At 25.6% G+C, this 27,882-nt stretch overlaps 1 protein-coding gene across 5 annotated transcripts; it reads left to right on the forward strand.

Annotated features, from left to right (window-relative positions):
* Positions 1–217: 217 nt before the first annotated feature.
* Positions 218–27,216, forward strand: LOC129606983 (sodium- and chloride-dependent GABA transporter 1). 5 transcript variants are annotated; one of them, XM_055517683.1, is made up of 13 exons: positions 218–391; positions 7,319–7,608; positions 16,400–16,611; positions 17,534–17,801; positions 18,929–19,030; positions 21,852–22,035; positions 22,120–22,387; positions 22,671–22,774; positions 22,840–22,964; positions 23,120–23,364; positions 23,537–23,740; positions 24,159–24,326; positions 25,940–27,216. In XM_055517683.1, exons 3-13 carry the CDS (start codon positions 16,483–16,485, stop codon positions 26,030–26,032), a joined length of 1,890 nt encoding a protein of 629 aa, XP_055373658.1. In that variant the 5' UTR covers positions 218–391; positions 7,319–7,608; positions 16,400–16,482; the 3' UTR covers positions 26,033–27,216. The 5 variants fall into 5 exon arrangements, with proteins under 5 accessions (XP_055373658.1, XP_055373634.1, XP_055373627.1 ...); XM_055517659.1 differs by lacking the exon at positions 218–391 and adding an exon at positions 399–719; XM_055517652.1 differs by lacking the exon at positions 218–391 and adding an exon at positions 399–679.
* The last annotated feature ends 666 nt before the right edge of the window (positions 27,217–27,882 follow it).

A 27,882-nucleotide genomic window follows, 5' to 3' on the forward strand; every position in this document is an offset into this window, starting at 1 on the left:
TATAATAAATAAAACTAAATAAAAATATAAAACTAAACAAAATATAAGAGAAGAAAAAAGTGAAATTATTGGGTAAGTACCGTTACGTATAAAACACAAATCTAAGCCTTTTTTATTTATTTATTTTTTCTTGTTTTTTTTTAACTCTTAAAATTAGAATTTTTTTAAATAATTTTATTTTGCATAAGTAATTTTTCCATTTTACTCTGATCAGTAGTTTGAAAGACTTCAACCTGGTTAAATGTATTAAAAAAAAAATTAAAAAAAAAAACAATTATTTGGAAAAAAAATAAAAATAAATTTCTTTTTTTTTTTTAAATTAAAAAATTTAAAATATTAAAAATTTCTAGTATAAAAATTTTGTTTAAAATAAAGATAAAAATATTTCAATGTAAATTTTGAATAAGAACAAAAAAAATAAAATAAAAAAATTAAAGCAAGTTCACATAAAATAAAATAAAACACGCACACACATACTTTGCAATTTTTTTAACCCTCTTGTATTGAAAATCCTTCAACATTTTTATTCTCAACAAAAACAAATACCTAATTACTTTTCTTTTTAATAAACAAAAATAAATATACAATTTTTATAAAGGATCATGATCATTTGAGAGACACAAACTCAACATAACAATACACACACACCTTAATGTATGTGTAAATATGTATAAAAACGGTGAATAATAATAATAATAATAATAATAAAAAAAATAAGTGTAAATAAAAATTGTTCAATAAATTGATATTATTGGTGACATGGTTAAAATTTCCCATATAAAATATATATGCATTCATATACATATATATATAAATATACATATACCCTAACATCGGAATTGTAATCAGCAACCATAGCATTTATAGGCTGAATTACAGCATTATTATACAGTTATTATTACAGTTCTGATAATGTACAGTGTAGAATATATTGAAAAATTGTGTGTGCACCGAAGAATAAGAAATTATATAAAAAGAATCCTCCAAAAAATATGTTGCAATTTGCATACACAAAATTATCCGGAGGAATTATATTGGTATTTTGTACCAAATAATTCCTGTAAAATAAATATATATGTATATGTATATGTAATGTAGAATATATGGGTATACAAAAAATAACAATTATTTTTAAGGTACGAGGTGATATTTTTAACAAATTGGAGTCGAGTTATTAATTTTTACATCTCTCTCCCAACTTTTCTGTAAGTGTTTTATGCACGATAACAAAATTAACACTGGGTAAGAGAGCATAAAAAAGTATGAACTATGAGCTATGAAGATACAAAGAATATACAATTGTGAGAGTAAAATATAATGAAGTGATTATAGAAGAAAATTGTAAAGTGTAAAATTTACTACCACCTCGTCGGTTAAAGAATAATCCATATATTAGTGCATATATATGTATATGTATTTATTTGTTGAAATACTTAAAATAATGTCAAATAAGAATTAATCGAATTCCATATACAATATGCTTGATATATACACACATATATACAGAGTGAAATTCGCGTAAAATCACATCAGATAACGCATCACAACTCCGTTATTATTTCAAATAAAAAGTCATGTGGTAAAAAATTTTTAGTTATAGTTTTACACGTATTTGTAATAAGATAATGGCAACTCTTTTTTTATTTCACAACTCGCTTTAAAATCATCGAGATTTATTTAAAAATGAAACAATTAGAATCCCATTTATATTTAAAATTTTGTACAAAAATAAAAATTATTAATTTGCCAATAGATTGAATTATTGACGGAATTTATGCTATTTAATATAGCCATGAAACAAACATCCTGCTAATTCAGCAATTAATTAGATGTTTTTCCTTTCATCCAAGTATTTAATAAATTAACACATATATGTATATAAAAAATAGATACTATGTATATGTACATAATTGTAAAATATATTTTAACTCCATTTTGATGTTCATAAAATATGGTAAATTCAAAAACCCTCGTCTATTTCAACAGAGTGTGTGTAAAATCCGTTTAATGATTTTGTATATTTTCACAACTCAGTGGTTGAAGTGAAAAAAAAAAACAAAAATATTATTTTAGTTATTTTTTAAAAAAATAACTAAACAAAATTTACCAATTTTTGGAAGTAAACTAATGAGAATATTTATATTCAAAATTAAATCAACTAAAAATTGAATCAAAAACTGTGCAAATTGTTACCAAAGAAATGCATAGACTACTATGTAGTAACGAAAATTTTATTAATAGAAAAAAATTATACGTTACTATTTGAAATTGGTCTTATTTAAAATTACATATATTTAATTTTTTGTTAAAAAAATTTTTAAAATTCATTAGAAAATTTTCTTAAATTTTAAAAAACATGTTCCGGAACGCATTTTTCTCTTCTATTAAGTAGTGGGATGGATTTCCAATTATTTAAAAGTACTGGGATGGCATCCCACTCCATCCCGCCTCACTTCGAGCACTGCAACTATCGGTTAAAGTCACTTAATTTTCTGTATTCTTTTCGAATTATTAACATGGACATTACTAACATTTTAATGTTAGTAATAGACTCTACTGTATGTATGTCAATATTTATATATACGTATATTTATAAAAAATGCTTGACCTGACACTATGTACATTGTAACTATAGATATATATTTTAAACACGATATATTCCTTTTGGGAATTCTTTATTGGAATTTCCTTTATATAATAGAGAACCAAAATTTTCTCGATCATGTTTTTGTAATTTAAACTCGCCGGGTAGCGAACGTTGTATGTACAAATAATATGATCGTAAAAAAACAAAAAAACAAGTTAAATTTGAAACAATTAAAATTTAGGTAAAATTAAATTTGAATTGAAAATAAATATAAAGTATATAAGATGAACTTAATATAATTAATTATGCACTTAAAGTAATTAAAAAACTATAATGTAAATTGGAATAAAAGAACTTTCTCTTTTTATTTCGCAATATCTAACTTTTACATACACATACATATATATGTATATTAAGAATTAATAAAATCTCCTTAAATACTTTCTTCATATCTGTGTATGTTGTATGGTTGTTGTAATGATGCGCGTTTTGATATCAAAAATTTATACACAATATATTAAATAACATGGTTAATTTCAATTTAAATGACAAAAAAATGTATTTATTAATTAATTTAAAATATATTTATAAATAAAATAAATTATAACAACAAAAAAAATAATAAAAATGTTCAATAAACTATAAATAATTAAAAGAATTCCAGTAAAATAATAAGCACCTGCTATAAGTTTCCAAATCTATGCTGAAAAAAACACATGTCTAAGTTTTCAAATAACAAAATATTTGAAAATTTTTACTCAAAATAGAAATAGTTTTTATCTTTATACAACATAAATGTATTTCTACACTTCTTATAGAAAAACGGGCCAGAGTTATTTCAATTATATGGATAAAATAAAACTAAAATGGATATAATATATAGAATTTTCGTAGATAATCCAATTTTGATGTACAAATGTTGTAATAAAGGTATATAAGTAGCTCTTTTGGCACTGGTACCTTTTCGTTTTTTAAAACAAAATGTACCTGAATAAAAAATGTTTTAATGGACACAAGTTTGTGGGTATTGAAATAAAAACTCTTTCAAATAAGAAAGAATTTACTTGTAAATGTGCTGTAAATATTTCTCAGTTCCTGTTGTGCAAAATTATTGTAACTCATTCAGACATTTTTTTTTATTCTAATTACCATAATTGATTTTCATGAACGGCTCAAAAGTATAACTAATTTGATAACAATATATTTCTAAAACTTCTAAAAATTATATTCAAAATAAAAACAAAAGCTTTGTAGTTTGTTATGTTTAAAAAAAATGTCTAATTTAGATAAAATTGTTCTCAGTATATATGTACATATATAATATGATTTCTCCTAAAATTAAGCAATTTTTTGGTAGTGTGTACTTTTGTATTTATGTATTTATATAACGAATAATATGCAATAATATGTAATCAGTGGACTAGTTATATTGAACATATTATATTGAAAATAAATATAAAGTATTTATAATATTATTATTATGTTTTAATTGATGTTTAAATTTAAAATTTAGAAAATTTAACTTATTTTAAATTTATTAAAAAAAATTATGTTAATCGTTATACATACATATTTGTAGATATGCATATATTATATTTAAATTATTATATATCTTATTAATATTTGCCCAAGTAAAATGTCCAACACTTGCAGAAGAAATAATGAACAGAAAGAAAACGAAAAAAATAATATGCAGAAAAAGAAAAAAAACAAAACTAAAGACATTTTCAATTCTGTACATATTATATCGTATTCGTATTGCCGATATTCTGCGCAATTTATTAATTTTCGTTTTATTTTCATATTCTCATTAAGTTGAATAAGCCTTAAACATAAGCAAATACATAAGCGATTACATTTGAATATAGTACAATTTACTATTTTTATTGTCATAATTTAATATCCTAATATTGTTATGGATTTTTATCATATAGTTGTATATTTTCTGCAAACTAAATTAAACCAGCAAAGAAATTAGTGCGCGAATCATGAAATGAACACATAAAGAATAGGGTGAAATATTTCTGTTATTTTTTACATGTTGTTTTTATTTATGAACTTAAATAGAAAAAATAGTTCTGCGTTAGTTATATACACTTATATTATATTAGAACAGAAAAAAAATCTACCTTCATCTGAATAGTATAGTAATAAAAATTCAATTCGTTTGCAGAATAGGTGAACTTAAAATTTTAAACATTCTCATATACATTGTGCAAACGAAGCAAATTATACAGGACGACAGAAAACAACAAAAAAAAAACCATATACAAATTCAATATCATTCATAAAATTATAATTTTTTTTTCTGGCATACGTAATGCTTGCGAAGTAGAATTTTATAACATGTTTGGATGATTTATGTATGTTGAGAACAAAACAATACAAAATATCAAAATTGCTATAGAATACACATATGTGTATAAGTGGGACTTCCTAGAATGAACTGTAGTTTCCCAGTATTTTACTTCAATAAGAATGTATTTTTGCAGAAAGTTATTATATTCACACGCAACATATTATCAAGGTGCTAAAGTAAAACCATATGACATAGAGAACTGCAAGAATTTTGTAAAATTTAGGTTCATGTTCATTATTAAGTTATAACTCATTGATTGATTACTGTTGGTATTAGTGTTTCCGTTGGGGAATTTCAAGAGATCCAAAAAAAAGTACAATTTCCAAAAAAGAAAATCTGATGTGATCTGCAGATAACCGACCGCAATTTGTATTGTCTAGTAAGGTGAAAGTGTTACGGAATATTATAAAAATGACGGTTAAATACTTCTTTCCAGTTTTTAGGGCATTAGTAAGCTTATAGTTAACATACCTAGAAAAATGTAAATATGACTCTTAGTACAGTTTCGCTTTGTGCTTGTGTTATTCCCTGAAATGCTTGCCACTTAGTTTCTGTAACAACTAGAATTCAAATATCAAGTTTCAAAAAATTCCATCAATCCGTTCCGTAGATATGGTAAAAAATGTAAAATCGGCCCGCAGATCAGTTTTCCAGCCATGATCTTTCCAAAAAATTTATATGTTCATTGTTTTAATACGAAAAATTTAAATATTAAATTTCAATGGAATCGGTTGATTTTTTCTCTTTACGCAAAAATGTATATTTGGCCCGTAGTAAACCTTCAGTTGGTGACATCTGATTTCTTCCAAAAGTTAGGAAGTTTCGCGGACGGTCAAGCGGTTTATATATGAAATTTGAAGTAAATCGGTTGAAGTTTTTCATCAAAATGGTCAAAAGTGTAAAACAGGCCCGCTAAAAAGTGCAGTTCCCGAGGCTTGATATATCCCAAAAGTTGATCAATCCGTGCCATAGTCGAAATAAACTTACATATAAAATTTTATCAAAATCGGTTCAGACGAACTTGAGATACACGCGTGGACAAACAGACCAACAGACCGATAGGCTGCTAAAAATAGTTTATTTACACTTCCCTACCATGGAGAAGTGCATTCCCACCGTAAACTCGATATGCAAAATTTGTTGCCATCACATAACGTTCCTATTGTATACACAATACAGTCGGTAAAAATGTGTAAAGTATTAAAACAAAGAATTAGTTAATACCAACAAAAACAAAATTAGCTTAATGTCAAATTATTTATGTATACCTTATATTATATTTATGAGCCAATATTAACTTATTTTCCATCATAATGGGAAGTGTGTGTCGTGATTAGCATATAATAGAAATTTTTGAAATATTTAAAAGTTTATTTTAATTTAATTTCTTATTTTGAACAAAACGATATCTATGAACATATTTTAAAAATTTCTGGAGACATCAAGTGCTATAGAATAAATGAATAAAGAAAACATTTAGTCTTTCTTTTGAGATTTCAAAAATTTGAAATAAAAATTTGAAATTGTTAAACAACATTATTGTACCTAGAGAAACGTATTGTTGTGTTCTAATTTGGATATTTTTAGGGATCAATTTAAAAAAAAAAAACTGAATTTCGAAAAATTGGGACAGTTTTCAAAATAGGATGCTTTGAAAATTGCTAGACTTTTTGGTATATTTCTAAAAACAATTTCGGGAAACCAAAATAATGTGCATATTATTTTCACGTTGTGTGTCTGGTATCGTACCGTGCTAAAGCTGTTACTAGCATTGAGTGCAGGGTTGGTTAGACTTGAAGATTTTACGCTCTCTTAAATTGATATCTGGTATTATAATTTTTATTAATCATTATTTTTTTGGAAAAATATAATGTTTCGCCATATTCTTATTGCCCGGAATATTTTTGTCTATGGTATTATGAAAGGTGCACTCTTAATATCCAGAATTTCTGGTAAATGCTTGAATTGTTTGATTGCAGTTTATTATAGTAGTAAGTTGTGCCGCCATAATAATTAACCTATTAACTTTATGTATCTCATCATCGCCATCTTTCCTTTTACTTTATTGTTTAGATGATGACAATCTTGCCTGGCAATATGATAGCTGTCTTTGTGATGCTTTTCTAAACTGATGCTTGACCTTAGCAATTCATCTAGTAATATTTAAAATTTATGTCTACATTATGATTTATGACATATTATTAAAGAAAAAACACACACAAACATGCATACAAATGAATAACAATTCAAAAAGAATAAGAAAAAGAAATTGGGAAACAAAATTATATAATTGACAATTTTGTAAATAATATTTTTTGCCGTTAAAATTAAATTAAAATTGAACTTTATAATTTTTTATTTTATATATTCAGTTAATTACTATATAAGAGCAAAAATATAAAAGAAAAAAATAAAACATTGAAAAGCAAAAGAGACAAATAATTTTAAAGAGAAACTGCAATTAAAAAAAATACAGTAAAACTCAAAATTAAAGTGAAAATGAAGATATAGAAACAATAATAAGTTTTTAATTTATAGGATTTGTGCTTAGCAACAATACCCAAAAAAAAAAAAAAATAAACAAAAAAAGAATAAACAACAGGCACACAAATAAGAAAAAGAAACAAGAAGTGGAAGTATTGAAGGAGACGGAAAAGAACCGGTAAGTCCATTTTTTTTTATTTGAAAAAATTTCATTATTATGTTGAATAATAAAAAATCGAAAGGACGCTGCGTAGTACTAAAAAAATTACTTTTAAAATCGCTGTCTATAGCACATTCTGTCCAGAACACCATTTGCACATAATTTGCAAAGTTCATGAATTCTAACAGTTTTTGACGTTAGTGCGAATCCCAGTTTTTACTGTTAATGTAACTGTAATTTTTTTCCAATTATTCGTATGTGTTACTGAATTTACTAGAACTAATTATAAAAATGGCTGTTTTAATGGCTGTAGTTTAGAAAACAGTTAAGAAAAAAAGATATTTTTATTTATGAATATTATAAAAAATCAGCTGACTTCCATTTGCAAATGAAAGTGGTCGAAGTGACTGATGTATTATCGTCTGATTTGTAATCGCTGTTCTGGAAAAGTACCTATATTTTATTAGATAAATAGTAAAGTTAGTAATTAGTACTAAACATTGAACATCATATTGCTCTAGTGTGTGTTAATTGAGAAGCAATTCCTTAGCGTACGATATCTATCTTCTCAATAAGAATTTTCAGTTTTATATACTTACAAAATTCTGAGAAATATGTTTTGATATTAATATCAAAACATTAGGTTACATTTCCTAACTCAAACAAGTTTAACACCTTTCTTTCGAGAAAAATTCCATGCAAAAGAAGAAATAAGTGCAGTAAATATACTTTATTGTGCTCAACAACTAACGAATAAGTTTGAAAATATCTTAGAAACTACTTAAGATAAAGTACTCAAATTTTGTGTAAACAAATATGATAATATGGTCTCTATTTTCGGTAAAACCTGTTGAGATATCAAAAGCGCTTGTGATAGCTGTTATACAACTTACAAGCTAATTTGTAGTATTTCAGAAATTATTGAAACTATATATAATAGATGCCATAGAACTTCAATATTTATTTGGTAATATCTTGGTAACTATTTAGATTACGGTATTGAGAAATTTTTTAAAATACAATAAATAGGAATAATAAATAATAATAACAGAAAAAAAATGATTAAGTATAAACGGAAATACCGATTTGTTGATTATAAACCGAAATAAATTGTTGACCGGTCGCTGTGGTTTTTGGTGTTGTTAAAATAATAAAAACGAAAACATAAAACGAGAAAGAAGAAAAGTAAAGGAAGTTGTCATGCCCCTTTATATACTTAAAATATTTTTGAAATAGGCATGCACATAAACAAATATACAAATATACATTTATATAACTGTATGTTTACACATACACGCATCTTTCTCTTTCAACCAACTTTTCTATGTATATTGTATACTTCATAAGTGGATGGGGAATAAAATCATTTTAAAAAAAAAAATATTCAACGGGTGGTGATAAGCAATCATTGATCATCATTATTTTTATAAATATTTTTTGTATGTATACATATATATATATATATATATATATATCGAATGATATATGTATTTATCACTTCTGTGTCAGAACAATATTATTGCCATATTATATTATGCAATTGCGAGAAAATACATATTTTTCGAAAAGAGCGAGTCAATATAATACATATGAAAACCGGTGGCATTTTCTAAAACTATTCCCGATTCGTTTTGCTTAACATGTATACAGGGTGATTTACCGACAAGCTAAGAGCCATATACCCCCGGGTAGAGGGTTGAAAATGCGTAAAATTTTTGTTGAGAACATAATGTCAATTCAGAACCGTTTCCGAGCTCCAGGGATTTTACGAAAATGTGGCGAAATCATAATATACTTAAGTTTTTTCGCTTATTACTTCCGTTCCAAAAAAGATAGAAGTTTCAAACAAATAGTTTTTGAAAGAGCTTCAAGAAGGCTCTAAATAAAGAACGGCAGGCTATTTAGTTTTGCATGGTTTTTCAAAAATACAAGCATTCTCGTTTAAGTTTTAAATTAATTAAGTGCTGTTTATGTTTTAATTTAAATCGTTAGGCATTAAAAAATCTCTTGCGGTACAGGAGATATAGCTAAAAAACCATTTGTACTTCAAAATGTTAGAGGCCCTTTTAAATAGTGTATAGGTACTTAAAAAATTATAACTATTTTTCGTTTCTGTAATTAATTAATGTGTAATTAATTTTTTATCACAATAGTCACCCTAAAAAGGAGTTATCATTTTTAGGAACCGTTATTTTGTCAAAAAATTCCAATTGCTTTATTTTTTTAAACTTTTTCATCAAATTAATCGAAGGACCACTTGTTGCTATATCACTCATCAATTCCCCAGAAAGAGATAACAACAAGAGGTAACCACAAGTGGAGTGAGATAACAACCAATGGTCTATTATCGAAATAGACAAATAATTACAAATTAATTTTTTTTTCTTGCATTTTTTATATTATTATGTTCAATTTTTTACTGTATTATGAACTCTGTTTAACTCTGAATTACTAAAATCGAGATTAAATGCCCTTAAGCTTATAACATCCTCTCAGATATCACAGATTTCATAATATACAAAAATCTAATGTAAATAGCACATAATTTATTGTACATTTTCTGTACAAAATACATATAAAAGGGCTACAAATGCAAGAAAATAGGGAAATTTACTTTAGTTGAGTAGTCTACATGTTAATTAATTTAACTGCTTAATTGTATATGAAATGTAATCAGTCAAAAATTAAGTACTCTTACAATAATATAACTGCAATTTTATAACGGATTTAATACGATATTCTATATGATACTATATTTAAATGATGTGAAGTTCTTTTCTTTAAAAAAATCTATTTATTTAAATTTCGAATTAATTAATTAAAAAAATTTTTCTTTTAGATTTTATCCCGCTTTATTCTATTGAATTCATAATTGAAACCTACTTTTGCGAACATTTTTAAGTTTAATAATGAAAATATTACTGGTTAGTATACACTTAATGTCCAACATAGATAAATATATTTTTATTAGGTTAAAAAAGTTAATTACGTAAAAAAATAACGTTAAAGACATTGTTCAATCTATTCTTATATTCTTGATTTGCTGCAAGTGGATTACAAAAAATGAAAAAAATATTTTCAAGTACAACAGTTTTTTGTAATCAAATTAAATTCAATCAGAAACATTTCAAAACAAATCAACTTAATCTTTTATACATTTTAATTCTCGTTGTTATTAGGTATACAGATATACAAAAAAATAAGTACATACATATGTCACAAAAAATAAACATATGTAATAAAAAATTGAATATAATAAGCATATAACCGACCTACATGTCTATTATTTAGTTTAGCGAAAATTATGAAAACGCATATTTTTAGAATTGCATATTATAAGAAGATTATGGAAATGCTTTTTAAATAGTTCTTTCCAATTTAAAGAATGCTGGTAAGCTTTAAGTTCTAGCAAACCTAGAAAAATGTTAATTTGACTCTTAGTAGAGCTTCGATTTGTGCCATTTAAATTCCTTGAAAAGTTTTAATTGCGGTAACAACCAATTAAATTTAAGAAATTTCTTTTAATTAGTTCCGAAGATATGTTAAAAAATGTAAAATCGCCCCTTATTTCGGTGTTCGAATCCTGATATTTTCAAACATTTTTTAAGCTAAATTTAATAAAATTTATTGATTATTTCTCTTTGATTCTTTGATTTCTTCCAAAACTCAAGTTGTGTCTCGTATTATCAAACAAAGCTTATATACAGGGTGATTCAGAAAAGTATTCAACAATGTGCACCATTGATTAGAGAATTGAAACTTTTGTTGTGGAGTTAGTGCGAAATCTTAATGGTTATCTGGAAATCCTAATTTAACCTTGGTTAATGGAAATCCTAGTAACAGGGATTTTAACGAATTTCTACGAAATTTCTACTTGTACAAGCTTTTCTGCTTATAACTTCTGTTTGGAAAAAGATAGGAGCCTAAAACAAACAGTTTTTGAAAAAGCTTCTATAGGGTTTAAAAGGAAGATATAAGTTGATTTTGTATTTTATGTACTTTTGGAATACCAAGCATTTGAACTTTAGAAAAAATTTAATTTTTGTCTTTTTTATTTCTTAGTTTTTTCAAATCTGATAATTTCGTACGAAATTTTTCGAAAGTTTGAACTTTTTTCATAAAATTTTACCCAGTTGCTTAAACTCTAATATCATTAATCGTTAAAAAGTCCGTTATGGTACAGAGGAAATAGCAAGAAAACCATTTCTATGTCGAGAGTTTAAAGGCAATAATAAAATGTAGAAGCTCCAAAAATTATCGCAATTTTTACTTTTTAGCATTTTTCCAAAAAATTTTTGAAAAAAAGTGCTTATTATTTTCACTCTGTCCGTCCGTCCGTCGGTCTGTTTACAAAACTTCTACACCCTTGAAGATAGAAAGCTGAAATTTTGTATGTATATAGATCTTTACTAGAAAATTATTTCCGTAGAACAAAATTTTTACCTATCTCCCCCCCTCTAGAAGTTTTACCCCCCCAAAACCCTGAAAATGGCCTTTTTTAACTATTTAGTGCAGTGAAACCATAAGCATTTTTGAGATTTTGCAAACGCATAAAGGCAGCGGCTTGCTTCCCCTAGCGCAATATACTATAGTTAAACTTTAGAAAAACAAAATGGCCGTTCAAATTTATCGTTATCTAATGTCTTTTTTCCCCAAATTTTTGATTTTGTTTTTCTTCTAGACCCCAGCCTATAGAAGCTTGAAACTTTAGGGGCTTTTAGACATTAACAAATAGTTCATCTCGTTAGAAGAAATTTTTTTTCCATCTCCACCCACTCACAAGTTATTGCCTCTTGAAATTTGTAAAATTTGAATTTTTGGCGCCTTATATTTCCGAAACCGCAAACGTTTTCAAATTTCTATAAATATAAAAAGCTAGCGGTAAATTCCATGACATCAAAAAAATATAATTATTTTTCTTAACTCACACAATTAACCCTTAAAATCGAGCATTATGTTAACCCCTCTTTATATTAATTTTTGTTTTATTTCAAAGACTGCATGAATGCATCATCCGAAATATATGCAATCCTAGAAATAGTAAAATATGAATGAAAATAATTTTAATAGTGTGATAGGTATACATAGACTGTATTTAAAAACAGAATTTTCACTTGTTAAAGGGAAAAGTGCTACAATACAAACCATTGGTTTGACCCAACTTTATTATTAGTTTGATTTTAATAAATATATTGAAATCCATAAATTTTATAGGACATTTCCCATGGTTTTATGTTTTTTTAACATTTTGCTACAAATGCTCAAGCATTTTAGGGCACTTATATTTTTAGGGTCTGTAACACAATTTTTGTTACTTTTCCAAAAATTTTTTGAAAAAAAGTTCTTATTAATTTCACTCTGTTCGTCCGTCCGTCTGTGGACACTTTTTTTCTTTACAAAACTTCTACACCCTTGAAGATAGAAATCTGAAATTTTATATGTGCATAGATCTTCACTAGAAAACTTATTTCCGTTGAACAAAATTTTTACCTACCTCACCCCTTCTAAAAGTTATACCCCCCCCCCCCCCAAATCCTTAAAAATGGCCTTTTTAAACTATTTGTTGCAATGGAACCATAAGCATTTTTGCAAATTTTGCAAACGCAGAAAGGCAGTGGAGTGCTTCTCCTATCGTGCCATAATATAGTTAAACTTTAAAAAAACAAAATGGCCGTTCAAATTTACCGTTATCTAAAGTCCTTTTTTTCCAAATTTTTGATGTCGTTTTTCTTGGAGATCCCAGGTCGTGGGAGCCTGAAATTTTAACAGCTTTTAGATACTAATAAATAATTTATTTCGTTATAAGAAATTTTTTTTCCATCTTCACACCCTCTCAACTTATCGCCTCTTGAAATTTGTAAAGTTTGAATTTTTGACACTTTATATTTCCGAAACCGCAAGTTTTTTCAAATTTCCATGAACGAAAAAAGCTAACAGTAAGTTTCATAACGTTAAAAAATATAATTATTTTTCTTACCTCACGCAATTAACCCTTAAAATCGAACATTATGTTAAGTCCTCTTTAAATTAATTTTTGCTTTATTTCAAAGACTGCATAAATTGTTCATTCCAAATATATGCAGTACTAGAAATAGTTTCGCAAATGAATGAAAATATTTTTAATAGTGTGGTAGATATACTAAACTGTATTTAAAAGCGTTTTCACTACTTTTTGAAGGGAAATGTGCTACAATACAAACCATTGCTTTGACCTAACTTTAATGATTTTATATATAAGCGCGATATATATAGCTTATTATATAGTGTCGAAGAAAATTGTAAAACTTAAATTCAACATTTTAAAAGCTTTAAGATAAATTATCATCTTTCAAATCAACTGCAAACGGAGAAAAGTTATTAATATTATCAAACGCTTTCTGATAATAATTATTTATCGATATGTTAAACTGTTTGAAAAATTTAAGATGAATTCAAATTTCTGGAAATAAAAAATTAGGCCGATAATTAGTTGAAATCTTAACTCGACAACACTTGATTTGAGAAATATACTCTGTAGCCTGACAAATTACAGTTTTAATTTTAGTTCAATTTCTTGTAGTAATTTTATAAATAATATAGTTTATAATTTCTATTATAAAAAAAAGGAAATTTTTGACTTTTACGAGCATATGTGTTTACAAAATTTACAGATTAGTTTCGGTTTCAACGTAAAAATTAAAAGTAAACCACCAAATTGTTCTTCGTTTGAGCTTTTGACTTGAAAATTTTTGAAAAGATGTATTGTCACTAGAAAACCCATGTCTTGAAGGGTGGATAAGATACGAAAAAGTTAAAGGAGGAGTGTTGAGAAATACTGTTATACATAATATTGATTTGTTGTGTCCGAAATCTATCTCTTCTCTAGAACGGTATAAAAGTTTTGTTTTTGTATTTTGATAATTTATGTAAAAACTTGAACACAACGACGCTTGAGTTTTTCTGTTAGATTCTGTTAATTTTTTTTGAAAGCTGTGTATTACTCTTGCCACAAGGACTTTAAGGATATTGACGAAATTTTTTCGGTAACCTCTCCATTTAATCCATTGAGTAAAATTTACAAATGAAAACAAAAAAAGTTTACCGTGTTGACTCTGTTTATCTAAACAGAATTCTGTTGTACACTTGTTCGTGTGAATTTTCTAGTTTTGGATAGGTTTTTGTGGTATAATAAAATTGTTTAAGGCAGCCAATGTTTAAGAAAATCACAATCGCGACCGAATTCCGTATAGTTCAATTTCCAAATTTATGATTACGGAATATTAATTATGTTGAACTTAAACTCTACGAGTATATCTTATATATAATACACAAATTGTACCAAAATTTACGATAAAAAGAAATAACGAATTCGAATACAAAGAAATAAAGTTGGGTCGAACCAATGGTTTGTATTGTAGCACTTTTTCCTCCAATAAGTGAAACTACTGCTTTTAAATACAGTCTATGTACACCTACCATACTATTAAAATTATTTTCATTCATAAACGAAACTAGTTCTAGGATTGCATATATTTAGGATGAACGATTTATGCAGTAAATATAAAGAGGAGTTAACATAATGCTCGATTTTAAGGGTTAATTACGTGAGTAAAGGAAAAAACTTATATTTTTTAATGTCATGGAATTTACCGTTAACTTTTCACGTTTATAGATATTTGAAAAAGCTCGCGGTTTCAGAAATATAAGGCGCCAAAAATTAAAACTTTACAAATTTCAAAAGGCTATAACTTGTGAGGGGGTGGAGATGGAAAAAATTTTTCTTGTAAAGAAATAAACTTAAAAGCTCTAGGAGAATTTTAGAAATGCTTACGGTTTCACTGTAATAAATGGTTAAAAAATACAATTTTTAGGGTTTTAGGGGGATATAACTTCTATATTGGGGGAGATAGGTAAAAATTTTCTTCTGTGGAAATAAGTTCCTAGTAAAGATCTATGTACATATAAAATTTTAGGTTTCTATCTTCAAGGGTGTAGAAATTTTGTAAACATGTCCATGAACGGACGGATAGAGTGAAACTAATAAGCACTTTTTTTCAAAAATTTTTGGAAAAGTGCTAAAAACGCAAAAAAACGTGACAAAAAAGTGTTTTCTCAGTATTCATACATTTTATGTTATGTATATCGTATTCGCAAAATTGTATCGTATAAAGTGTATACAGACTTTGCTGACAAATTGAATAAGCCTGCTACGCAGCAAAAGCCTTTACATAATATTCTTTCTTAACTTAATACAAATTATTGCTTATATGCTTATATGCTCTTTTCGGGTGTTTTTGAACGCATTTAACACGTTTTACTGGAAAAAGTAATGGGAGATAGAGGCAAATGTTATAGAGATTAACTTTTAGATGTCATTGTTGCGCATCGAAAAAAACCAAAAAAAAAATAACAAAAATTTTCGAGAAATTTCGAGTTTTGTAAAAAAAATTTCAAAAAAAAAACACAAAAATTCTGATTTTGACGAGCTGTTTCCCGAAAACTCAAGGCTTGATGGCTCAAGTTAAATTAATTGTAAGACTACAAACAAAGAACAATCCTGTAAAACAAACTTCTAATGATAACTCTATTTTGTGCGGTTCCGAAGTTATTAATTTTTATTTATATGGAAGAAAAGTCCGGTGCCTTTTTTTTCTACAGGCTATAGCTCGAAAGCGAGCATATCGGAAAATAGACGCAAACATGTCATAAATAAACCAACTAAGAATTTCAAAAAATGATTTGTATTCCATATATGTATTTACAGAGCTTATTTTTTTTTCTTATAAATTTTTATTTCATTTTTTCTTTTTAATTTTGTTATTTCTTACAGTTATATTTTTATTTTCGAAGCACAATAGAAAAGAAAAAGAAATTAATTAAGAAGGTCGAACGATTAATAAAAATAACATCAATATGGCAGATGAAAAATTAAATGTTGAACAATTAGATGAAACAACCATATGTATTAGAAAAGGAAGACACGAAGAATCAATCGAAATGTTATCGAAAAACAAAGCTGAAATAAAATCTGCGCATCAAGAAGTAAGTAAAAGAGTAAAAAAAGCATATAATTAAAAAGGTTTCGTTCAAAAATCAAAACAAACCCGACTGTTCTGATTCCATAATGAATTACGAATAAACCCGATAATTGTATATAATATAGTTAATATTTTTATATTGAAATTGCATGCGAAAATTTAACTGTTATATTCCCCAAAATTATAAAAAGAAATGTAAAAATTAGACGACTAAATTCTATTTTTGAATTCGCGTAATTGGGGTGTCCCAACTAGAGATGGAGGGATCAAAAAACAACATTTCAGTTTGCCACTCAGCCTGTTTATCAGAAATTGAGAAAAAAGGAAACATGCCAACTTTTTACTCTCTTTCAGCGTTTAAAACATTTTTTTTGTTTTGTTATAATTTAACATTAAATTATTATCAGAGGTTAATATAACTAACCTCTGATAATAATTTAATGTTAAACGTTATTCTTCAAGAGTATGAACTGTACACAATAAAGCTTTCTTTAATTATTACTTTTTATTACTTTAATCAAGTATTTTGGTTTTATGTCCCTATTCCTTCACTCCCAAAATGCAGTAATACGATATTAAAACACAATTCAGCTTATAAGTATGTGTTGTTGAATTGTGTATTATTATCGTGTTACTGCATTTTGTAAGTCATGAAATAAATCGATCACTGTTTTAAGCGAATTTTCACAGGGTTTCAGAATTTTCTATTTATTTTGATTTAGAAATATTAAACTAAATAGATTCGAAATTCAAATATTTTCTTCTTGAATAAATTGCCGAAACTTCTAGAAATTGAAATAAACAACTAACATGTTATTTCAATTCACAATTTGAAATACATAATTTTTCACAATTAAAAACATAAAATTTCAAAATAATAATTTTTAATAATAAAAAAAAATTCTTATTTTTTTTTATTTTTACAGCTTGTTAAAGTTGAAGATCTACCAGAAAGAGGATCATGGGGATCTAAGTTAGATTTTATATTATCTGTTGTTGGTTTAGCAATTGGTTTAGGTAATGTTTGGCGATTTCCATATTTATGTTATAAAAATGGTGGTGGGGCATTTTTGGTGCCATATTTTATTACATTAATATTAGCTGGTATACCAATGTTTTTTATGGAATTGGCATTAGGTCAAATGTTAACAATTGGTGGTTTAGGTGTGTTTAAAATTGCTCCAATATTTAAAGGTAAATATTAAAACTATTGAATACACAAAATAAAGTTTTTTTTTTAAATTAATCTGAGATAACTTTGTAATCCAAGAAATGAATCCTCCTAAATTTCAAAATTTTGTACATAGAAATTCTGTCTTTAAATTTTTGTATAATATGGTAGTAATATACAATTTAGTAATGAAAGCAAATTTGAAATCAGGGGTTCCCTTAAAAAGGACATTCATAATGGGCTTGATACTTTGAAAATTTATGCATAATTTTCTTTGAAAAATTTTATTTTTTTATATAATTCTAATCTATTCGGATCTATTCGGATAATAATTAGTCTACCGCATTATTATATCAGAATTAAAATTTAATTTAAGCACAGATTATATAATACGTGCGGCCTATAGCTTTATAAGCGGAGATGTCGACGAAGGGAATGTACCGCGACGACAGAACAATTTTTTAAATAACTATGTATATAGGCTCTTCAAAAATGAAATTGATGTAAAATAGATTATGACTTGTCAAATTTCAATTATATATCTTTCTGTTTTTCATCTATAGGGGTTTCCTGTCAGAACATGATATCTACATTTTTGCCATTTCGAGTAAAACACCATTGATTTTTTTTGTGTTATTTTTGCTTTTCTAAAACATTAACTAGTGAAAATTAATTAGGAGATGGTATAGAAAGTTAGCATTTTAAAATATTGCTACTAATATTACATAGTATTAAAATTTTAACATAATTAAACCCCATAATTTAAGAAAACCCAAGATATATACATTAATAATATGGTTAAAGGCAATAAAGAAAATTTGATATTATTGAGTGTAAGATTTTTATACGGTAAAAACAATTTTTCCAATAATTGAAAACACGATCTTTTTCTAATACTTAGGTTTAGGTAGAACAAATGCCTGAATAGGTTAGGCAAAGTAAAATAAAAACAACAAAAATAAATTTGTTAAAAGTGGTTTTATTAGTTTGTCGCTTTTAAGCTATAAAGTATATATCAAATCGAACTGATTTTTCTTTTGATAGTTCATTGGTGAGCTGCTTTTCAAATTCATCGACGTAAAATCGGCAAACCAATGAATATACAAAATGTATTCATGTACATTTAATATTTATTTATTCAAAATAATAGGAATTGGATATGCAGCAGCTGTGATGTCATGTTGGATGAATGTTTATTATATTGTAATTTTGGCATGGGCAGTCTTTTATTTCTTTATGTCAATAAGAACTGGTAAGTTTGAATAAACAAAAAAAAAAACATAAAATTAGATATTTTTTTAAACACAGCAAACTTAATCCGGAACCGCAACCATGACAATCCCACTTTACAGCAAATTTTAAAATAAATGTATTTCCTACCCTTTTCTTTTTATTTTGAATTTATTTTTTGGAAGTTTTAGAAATATATTATATATATTTTGGTAGCCAAAAAGGGGCATTGCCAAAAGAACTATTAATAGTACCTTTATTACAACATTTGTATATCAAAATTGGATTATCTGCGAAATTGCTATATATTATATCCATTTTAGTTTTGTTTTATCCACATAATTGAAATAGCTTTGACGCGTTTTACTATAAGAAATATTTAAATATGTTTGTATTATGTAAAGATAAAAGATATTATCTATTCTGAATAAAGATATTACGAGTTATGAAATATTTTATTTACAAAGCAGAAATATGATCTTTGAGATATTTCAATAATCAATTCACTTTAGACATGCGTTTTTTTCACCGCACATTTATGATTTTTCACTTAATGAGTTTCGGTTAGTTTCATTTTATTGTGTCAAAATTTTAGTACTCTGAAATCGAAAATATATATGCAAATTTTTTCGGTTAATTGACAAACTATGAAAAAAATTATATTTTGTATTGTGAATTATTTTTACTTGTTAATTGTTTTTAGCTGAAGAATATATTAGGTGTCTCTTAATTTAAATTTTTTTGTATGTTGCAAATGATTTTGGTTATATGAGTAGAAGTTTTCATGCAACTTATATAATTTTATACGAGTTTGAAACGAAAAGTGAATTTTTTTTAAATTTATTTATTGGTATTAAATACGATTAAAATTACATATACACAAAATTTCTTTGGAGAAATTTTAAGTTACTTAAAAGAAAAAATGGTTTGTATTAAAGGCTTCCACATTCAAATGTTCCATCTTTAAAAATGAATTACTCGTATAACAAAATTAAAAGAATATAAAACTAAAAGATAAATGCAAGCCATATTTATTAATATTAAAACCTTTTTAGCACTTTTCCAAAAAATTTTTGAAAAAAAGTGCTTATTAGTTTCATTCTGTCTTTGCGTTCGTCCGTGAACCCGTTTACAAAACTTATAAACCCTTGAAGATAGAAAGTTGAAGTTTCAAATATACATAGATCTTTACTAGAAACTTATTTTCGCAGAAGAAGATGTCTGCTTTTTCTAGAAGTTATGACTTGTCAAATTTCCCTCAAAAACTTTCACTGAAAAAAAAAAATCGCATTTCTAAGGTGGCTATAAATCATTTCGAAAGTCATATTTCTGTTTTGAAAATAAAATATTTCATAACCCGTAAAATGTGTACTCAAGTTTATCGGTATTTAAATAAAAATATTAGCAAATGAGAACGAATTTATTTGCAATGTGCCATGAGAATGATGTTAAATTTGTTGTAATATAACAATACGTATTTGAAAATATCTGCATATGTGATAAATTTATAATATGTATATACAAATGTAAATGAAGTAGAGCTACCAAATAAATGTTAATTATCTCAAAATGGTAGTTATAAATATTGCATACAGCTATTTATATATTACTTTTCATACTTAAATATATATCAAATTAATATTATAAGTAATATTAATGTGAAAATATATATAAAGTAATATTAAAATTTGAAATAAAGAACACTTTTGAGACATTTTTATATTTAAAAACGACATTACTGTAGCCAATTCAGAAATACTTTTTATTCTTACTAGATAATTTATTTTCATAAACAGCTCAAAAGTATAACTGATTTGTAAGCATTACGAGTATATTTCTAAAACTGCTTTGAATTATATTCAAAATAAAAATGAAGTGGTGTGAAATACATATATTTAAAAATTAGCTATAAAGTGTGGTTGTTGTGATTTCGGATATAGTTTGGGTCTGTTCTGGTTATAAAAAATATCTAATATAGATAAAATTTTTCTCAGAGTTAAGTGCAATTTTTTGACTGTTTACTGTAACAAAACCACAAACATTACTTTATGTACGATCCTCTTCTGCATACCAAGCCGCATACCAAATTTGAACTTAAAAAAAAACAAAACGGCCGTTAAAATTTATCGTTATCTAAAGTTTGTTTTTTCGTTTGAATTTAATATAAAATAATAATTTTATATTAAATATGAAATATAAGAATATAAAATTTTTGACATCGTTTGTCTTGTAGACTTCTGGCTGTATTAGTCTAAATAATATATTTAGCAGCTTTCAGACATTAATAAATAGCTCGTTTCGTTCAAAGAATTGTTTTTTTCACCTTCACCTCTCTCGAAATTTGAAAAATGTGAATTTTTGGCACCTTATATTTACGAAACTGCAAATTTTTCCAAATTTCTATAAATGCAGAAAGCTGACGGTAAATGCCATGCCATTAAAAAATATAATTATTTTTTTTTAACTTAAATTATTAGCTCTTAAATTCGAGCATTATTTTAAAGACTATTTAAATTTCTTTTTGTCTTGTCCCAAATATATTCAATCTTTGACATATTTTGGTATATGATTGAAAGAAATTTTAATAATGTAGAATGTAAATTGTATTTGAAAGCAAAATTTTAACTTCTTGAAAAGAAAAGTGCTACTTTACAAAGGATTGATTTGAGTCAACTTTATTTTTTAATAAAACGCAAATTTAGGTGAGGCGCTCCCTCTCTGGTTTCGAGTAACTCATTTTTATTATGAAATCGTTTATGTACTATTATTGAAACTATTAAGCTATAAAATTTTAATTTTTGATTTTTTTTTCGTTATTTTATTTACTATTTTGTAAATATAAGATGTTCCATGGCGTACATGTAACAATTTTTGGAATACCCAAAATTGTGTTAATCCCTATGAAAGAAAAAATTTATTATGTTGGGATGATAAAATTAAAGGAAATTTAACAAAAGTTTGTGCTCTTACAACTGGTTCGAATGTTTCACTAACTGATTTAACTGATCCAGTTAAAGAATTTTGGGAGTAAGTTGTAATTTTCTTTTGTAAATTTAATTAAATTAAACTATTAAAAATTAATTTAAACTAATTAAATTTTATTAATACTAGACGTCGTGCACTACAAATTTCATCAGGTATTGAAGATATTGGTGTTATAAGATGGGAACTAGCTGGAACATTATTACTTGTATGGATCTTATGCTATTTTTGTATTTGGAAAGGTGTTAAATGGACAGGAAAAGTTGTTTATTTCACAGCATTATTTCCATATGTATTATTAACAATATTATTAATACGTGGTATTACATTGCCAGGTGCTATTGAAGGAATTAAATTTTACGTAATACCAAATTTTACAAAATTGTCACATTCGGAGGTAATTCTTGTTAAATATTATAACCATGGGTCGTATTGTGCTATAATAAAAAAGTACTATTTAAAAAGCTTAAATATTAAAGTGGTTGGTGCAATAAGGCCCAAATTTTAAAATAAAAGCGAAAACGTATTAATATGCAATTCATAAAATAAAATTCATAAGCTGAATTGTGTATTAATTGTGCAAATTTGAAGTTAAAAATTATTTATGCAAAAATTTATATAAAATGAATTGGTTTATATGTTAAGAAACAAAAAAAAAAACTTCCTTTTTTATTTCATAGGTATGGATTGATGCAGTAACACAAATTTTCTTTTCATATGGTCTTGGTTTGGGTACATTAGTTGCATTAGGAAGTTATAATAAATTTACGAATAATGTTTATAAGTATATATTAAAATTATTATGAAAAATTACTAAAATATTCATTGCATATTTATTTTTACTTTAAGAGATGCACTTATAGTATGCACTGTAAATTCAACAACAAGTATGTTTGCTGGTTTTGTAATATTTTCTGTTGTCGGTTTTATGGCACATGAACAGCAAAGACCAGTTGCTGAAGTCGCTGCCTCAGGTAAGAAAGATTATATTTAACTATCAGTGCGGTAAAAATTTTTAAACATTCTTATTATTATATGTGACATAGTGTAATATCAAAACTTTCGTCAAAATCAACATTTATACGATTTATAGTAACTTTTTTCTTTTTTTGCTTGACATGCTTTACAGGACCAGGATTAGCATTTTTGGCATATCCATCTGCTGTTTTACAATTACCAGGTTCACCATTATGGGCATGTTTATTCTTCTTTATGTTATTATTAATTGGTCTAGATTCACAATTTTGTACAATGGAAGGCTTTATAACAGCAATAATTGATGAATGGCCACATTTATTAAGAAAACGTAAAGAAATTTTCATTGCAGTTGTATGTATGATAAGTTATCTTGTTGGTATAACTTGTATTACACAGGTAATTTTATATTATGCATAATTTTTATATATTAGTAATTATAATTAATAATTTTAATAAAAAAAAATATCAATTCAAACACAATTTTTTTTATTCTATGTTTTTTTTTATATTTGAAATACTTAAAAACTGTAAAAAAATTCACGAACCTCCATAAATGGAATATATGTAGGGTGGAATGTACGTATTCCAAATATTAGATTCATATGCGGTCAGTGGTTTCTGTTTACTATGGTTGATATTCTTTGAATGCATATCAATATCATGGTGTTATGGTGTTAATCGATTTTATGATGGTATAAAAGATATGATCGGTTATTATCCAATGGCATGGTGGAAATTTTGTTGGACAATAGCAACACCAACAATATGTGTGGTACGTATAAAACCAAAAAAAATATTCTATTGTCTGTACTCGTAATCTTTGATTTCAATATTGCATTAATACAGTATTAATACACAATTCAGTAGCTAATTTTGTGAATTAAATTATAGCTAAATTTGTGTTTTAATACCGTCTTATTGCAATTTTGAAGTAATGAAAACTATTGTAATAAAAGAATTATCTAAGCAATTATCAGTTATTTATATTTTATGACCTTGAAAACGAAATCACTGCCAAATACTGTTTTGGTACACAATTCAGCAACTGTTGCTCATTAACTCAATTGTGTGCTAATATCGTAGCAGTTTTCAAACCAGGGTAAACAGATTTTTGTCCCTTTAATTTAAACCCTTTAGAAGACGCTTAATTATATTTTTTTTATCTTTTTTTATATTTTTTTTTAATATAGGGAGTATTTATTTTCAATTTGGTACAATGGACGCCAGTCAAATATTTAGATTATAGTTTTCCATGGTGGGCACATGTATTTGGTTGGTTTACAGCCTTATCATCTATGTTATATATACCTGGTTATATGTTCTGGTTATGGAACAAAACTCCAGGTGATTTAGCAACGGTAAGTATTTATATTCAAAAAAAGTATCACTAAAAATTAAATTCTGTGCCGTTGAGAAATATGTATTAGTTTAATATAAAGCAACCTTATTCTCTTATCAATATTTTATAGGATTAAAAAATCGGGATGAAATTTTTGATTTTAATCCACAAGAAAAACAAAGATTATTTCTTTTTGTTGAAAATGTATAAAGAGGTTTACAAAAAATCTGTATTTAGGTTGAATCATATAGGTGAAAATTTTTAGTAATGAAACCAGAAATACGAGTATTTTTTAAATTCTGCAAACGCAGAAAAGTAGCGGTTGGCTTTTTACACTGCGGTCTAGAATAGTTGAGCACGAAAATCCCAAAATGGCTCTTCTAAATTTCTATAAAGGCAGAAAACTATGCCATCAAATAATATAGTTATTTATCTTAATTAATGCATTTAATCCTTAAATTCGAACATTACGTTCTTTTTAGCACTTTTCCATAAAATTTTTGAAAAAAAGTGCTTATTGGTTTCACTCTGTCCGTCCATCCGTACGTCCGCCCGTCCGCCCCTCTGCCCCTAGATATGTTTACAAAACTTCTACACCATTGAAGATAGAAAGCTGAAATTTTATATGTGCACAGATTTTTACTAGAAACTTGTTTCCGTAGAAGAAAATTTTTACCTATCTTCCCCCTCTAAAAGTTATTTTAGAGGGGGGAAGATAGGAGAAGATAATTTTTTTCCACCTCCACCGCTTCTCAAGTTATCGTCTCTTGAAATTTGTAAAATTTGAATATTTGGCACCTTATATTAAAAAAACCACAAAGTTTTTCAAATTTCTATAATCGAAAAAAGTTAACGGTAAATTCCATGACGTTAAAAAATATAATTATTTTTCTTAATTCACGTAATTAACTCTTAAAATCGAGAACTACACTAGCCCCTCTTAAAATTTATTTTTGCTTTATTTCAAAGACTGCGTAAATCGTTCACCCGAAATATATGCAATCCTAGAAATAGTTTCATATGTAAATGAAAATAATTTTAATAGTGTGGTAGGTATACACAGAATGTTTTTCAAAGCAGTATTTTCACTTATTGAAGGGAAAAGTGCTACAATACAAACCATTGGTTTGACCCAACTTTATTTTATTCTATTTGGCTCCTAGGAGGAGCACAGGACTGATGCATGATATTGTAGATAGCCACGAATCAGTTTCTTACGTCATTGAGTTTACTAAGTAGGTGACGAGCCTACCATAGGAGCATTATATTAAAGCACCAATTTTATTTTTCTCATCCTAAAAGTATGCAACTTTTGGAATATTTTGATATATTAATATCACTATTTTAAATAATGTAATAGATTGTTTTTAACAGCAATTTTTAAAGAGAAAAGTATTAATTTATAAATAAATAATTATTTCAATATTATAATAATTTACAACTTAAATAGACAATTGTAAGTTTACATTATCGAATACTGTAGCATTATTTTATTTACAGTATTGAAGTCGAAGAAATACTTTGTACTTATGAAATTAGTGTTCCGATAAGATTAGTGTTGCTCACTTATTATAATAATACAAATTATATTTATATACTTATTATTTTCTACTTTTCATTTTATTCATTTAGAAAATACGTTTAGTTATCAGAATAGATGATGATGTGACTTCATTAAGAGAAAAAATGCAACAAGAAACCCATAAAACGACGGCAGAAATTTAAAAAGAAAAAATTAAAATAAAAAAAAAACTGTCTTAGTTTTTTTTTTTTGTTGTTCTAATACTTATTAATTTCTTAATATTTTGAGAAATTTCAATTTTCTATTGTAATTAAATACTATTTTTATTAAAAAAAAATGATTAAATTAAATTAAATAATTAAACAAAAAAAAGAAAAAACAAAAAATCTTCTCATCCTAAAATAAAATTTATTAATTTGCTTCATCAATCCGCTTATATATTAATTTGTATATGCCTAAATAAATTATACAAAAAGATTTTAAGCGATTTGATAAATATAATTTTTATTTTAAGCAGAAGCAAAAAAAAATTTTTTTATAATATCCCAATTACAGTGATATTTTTTATTACTTTAAAAATTTAGCAATTACCAGTTAACTAAACATTAATATATCCGAGTTATAATATAAATTCGAAATTATATAATATACCATCACTGTGACTTCAAGAATTTGCAGTAATAATGTCTTTTACCACAATTCAGCAATATCAATTTATAAGCTGAATTGTATAATAATAACGTATACTCTAATTTTGGAGAACAAAGGCATATTATAAAACAGTTCAGCTAAAAAATGCTAATTGCTGATTTATTAAATAAGAAAATATAGGTTTATATTGAAATTTCGATGAAGATGCTATAGGAATTACACAGTTATGTTATTTGGATTTGAAAGATTATTATTTTTGTATTTGACTTCAAAATTAAAATTATAAGACATTAAAACAAAATTCAGCTAATCAGTTGCATTTGCTGCAATTCTGAAGTCACAGACACATTGATAAAAAATTTAATACAAAAACATTCCATTAAATTATGTCTTCCATCTATATATTAATAATATTATTATTACATTTTTTTTATATAAAATTAAAATATAAAATAAAATATTGTATAATATGAGGAATAAAAATTAAATAAAAATAATCGATTACTAAGGTTTTTTTTAGATTACTAAGGTTTTTCTTTTAGTACGAAAAAATTATATAAATTTTTAAAATAATTAGGGGACATATTTTTAGTATTCTATACAAATAAAAAATAATATAGAAAACAATTTTTATAATAATATAAAATTTTATATTTGATATTTTTTTATATTTATGGTAATGAAATTAATAAATTTAAAAAAATTAAATTAATTATTATTTAAATGTAGTATTAAAATTTATTAAAGCAATATAATGATAATAGGTAATAAAAAAACAAAAAGCATTCAATTCTAAATAAAATTTAATTTATAATTGATATATAAAACGGTATTTTAATACACAATTCAGTTTATAAGCTATAATTGACCAATTGTGTAGAAATATAGTATTAATGCAATTTTAACTCAGATATATTAACGTAAATTTAGATAAATTAAGAATCCCAACGATTTTTTATAAATTTTTACAAAAATTAAAAACAGTATTTTAAAATTCAAAAATTTCAAAAATTAAAAAAAAAATAAATAAATAAAATTATAAAAAAAATACACGTGGGGCTCAATATTTTATAATTTTACAAGATCAAATTTTTTTTATTCATTGTTTTATAATTTATCCTTTACTTCATAATTTCAGCAATATGGTATTCAAATATACAATTCAACTTATGACTTCTAATTGCTGAATTATGCAGAAATGAAAATATTCTTATATAATTATTTGAAATATGAAAATACTTATTATTCATTCATTTTATTTCCCATATTTCAGAAAATATTTTAAAAAAAATTTCCTTGAAAAAACAAATCGAATAATATGCAATAAAATTTAAATTTTAAAATTGATCTAACTTCAATATTACAGTAATACAGTATTAAATATACAATTCACTTTATTATT

Source organism: Condylostylus longicornis, unplaced genomic scaffold (genome assembly GCF_029603195.1).
Source record: "Condylostylus longicornis isolate FDR11 unplaced genomic scaffold, ASM2960319v2 ptg000003l, whole genome shotgun sequence".
In the NCBI taxonomy this organism is placed as follows: domain Eukaryota; kingdom Metazoa; phylum Arthropoda; class Insecta; order Diptera; family Dolichopodidae; genus Condylostylus; species Condylostylus longicornis.

Excerpts from the sequence above, each read along its gene's own strand:
- LOC129606983 (XM_055517683.1), top strand. The coding sequence starts at position 16,483 with ATGGCAGATGAAAAATTAAATGTTGAACAATTAGATGAAACAACCATA. Across the intron at positions 17,802-18,928 it reads AATTGCTCCAATATTTAAAG|GAATTGGATATGCAGCAGCT; the intron begins GTAAATATTAAA and ends TCAAAATAATAG. Across the intron at positions 24,327-25,939 it reads CTCCAGGTGATTTAGCAACG|AAAATACGTTTAGTTATCAG; the intron begins GTAAGTATTTAT and ends TTATTCATTTAG.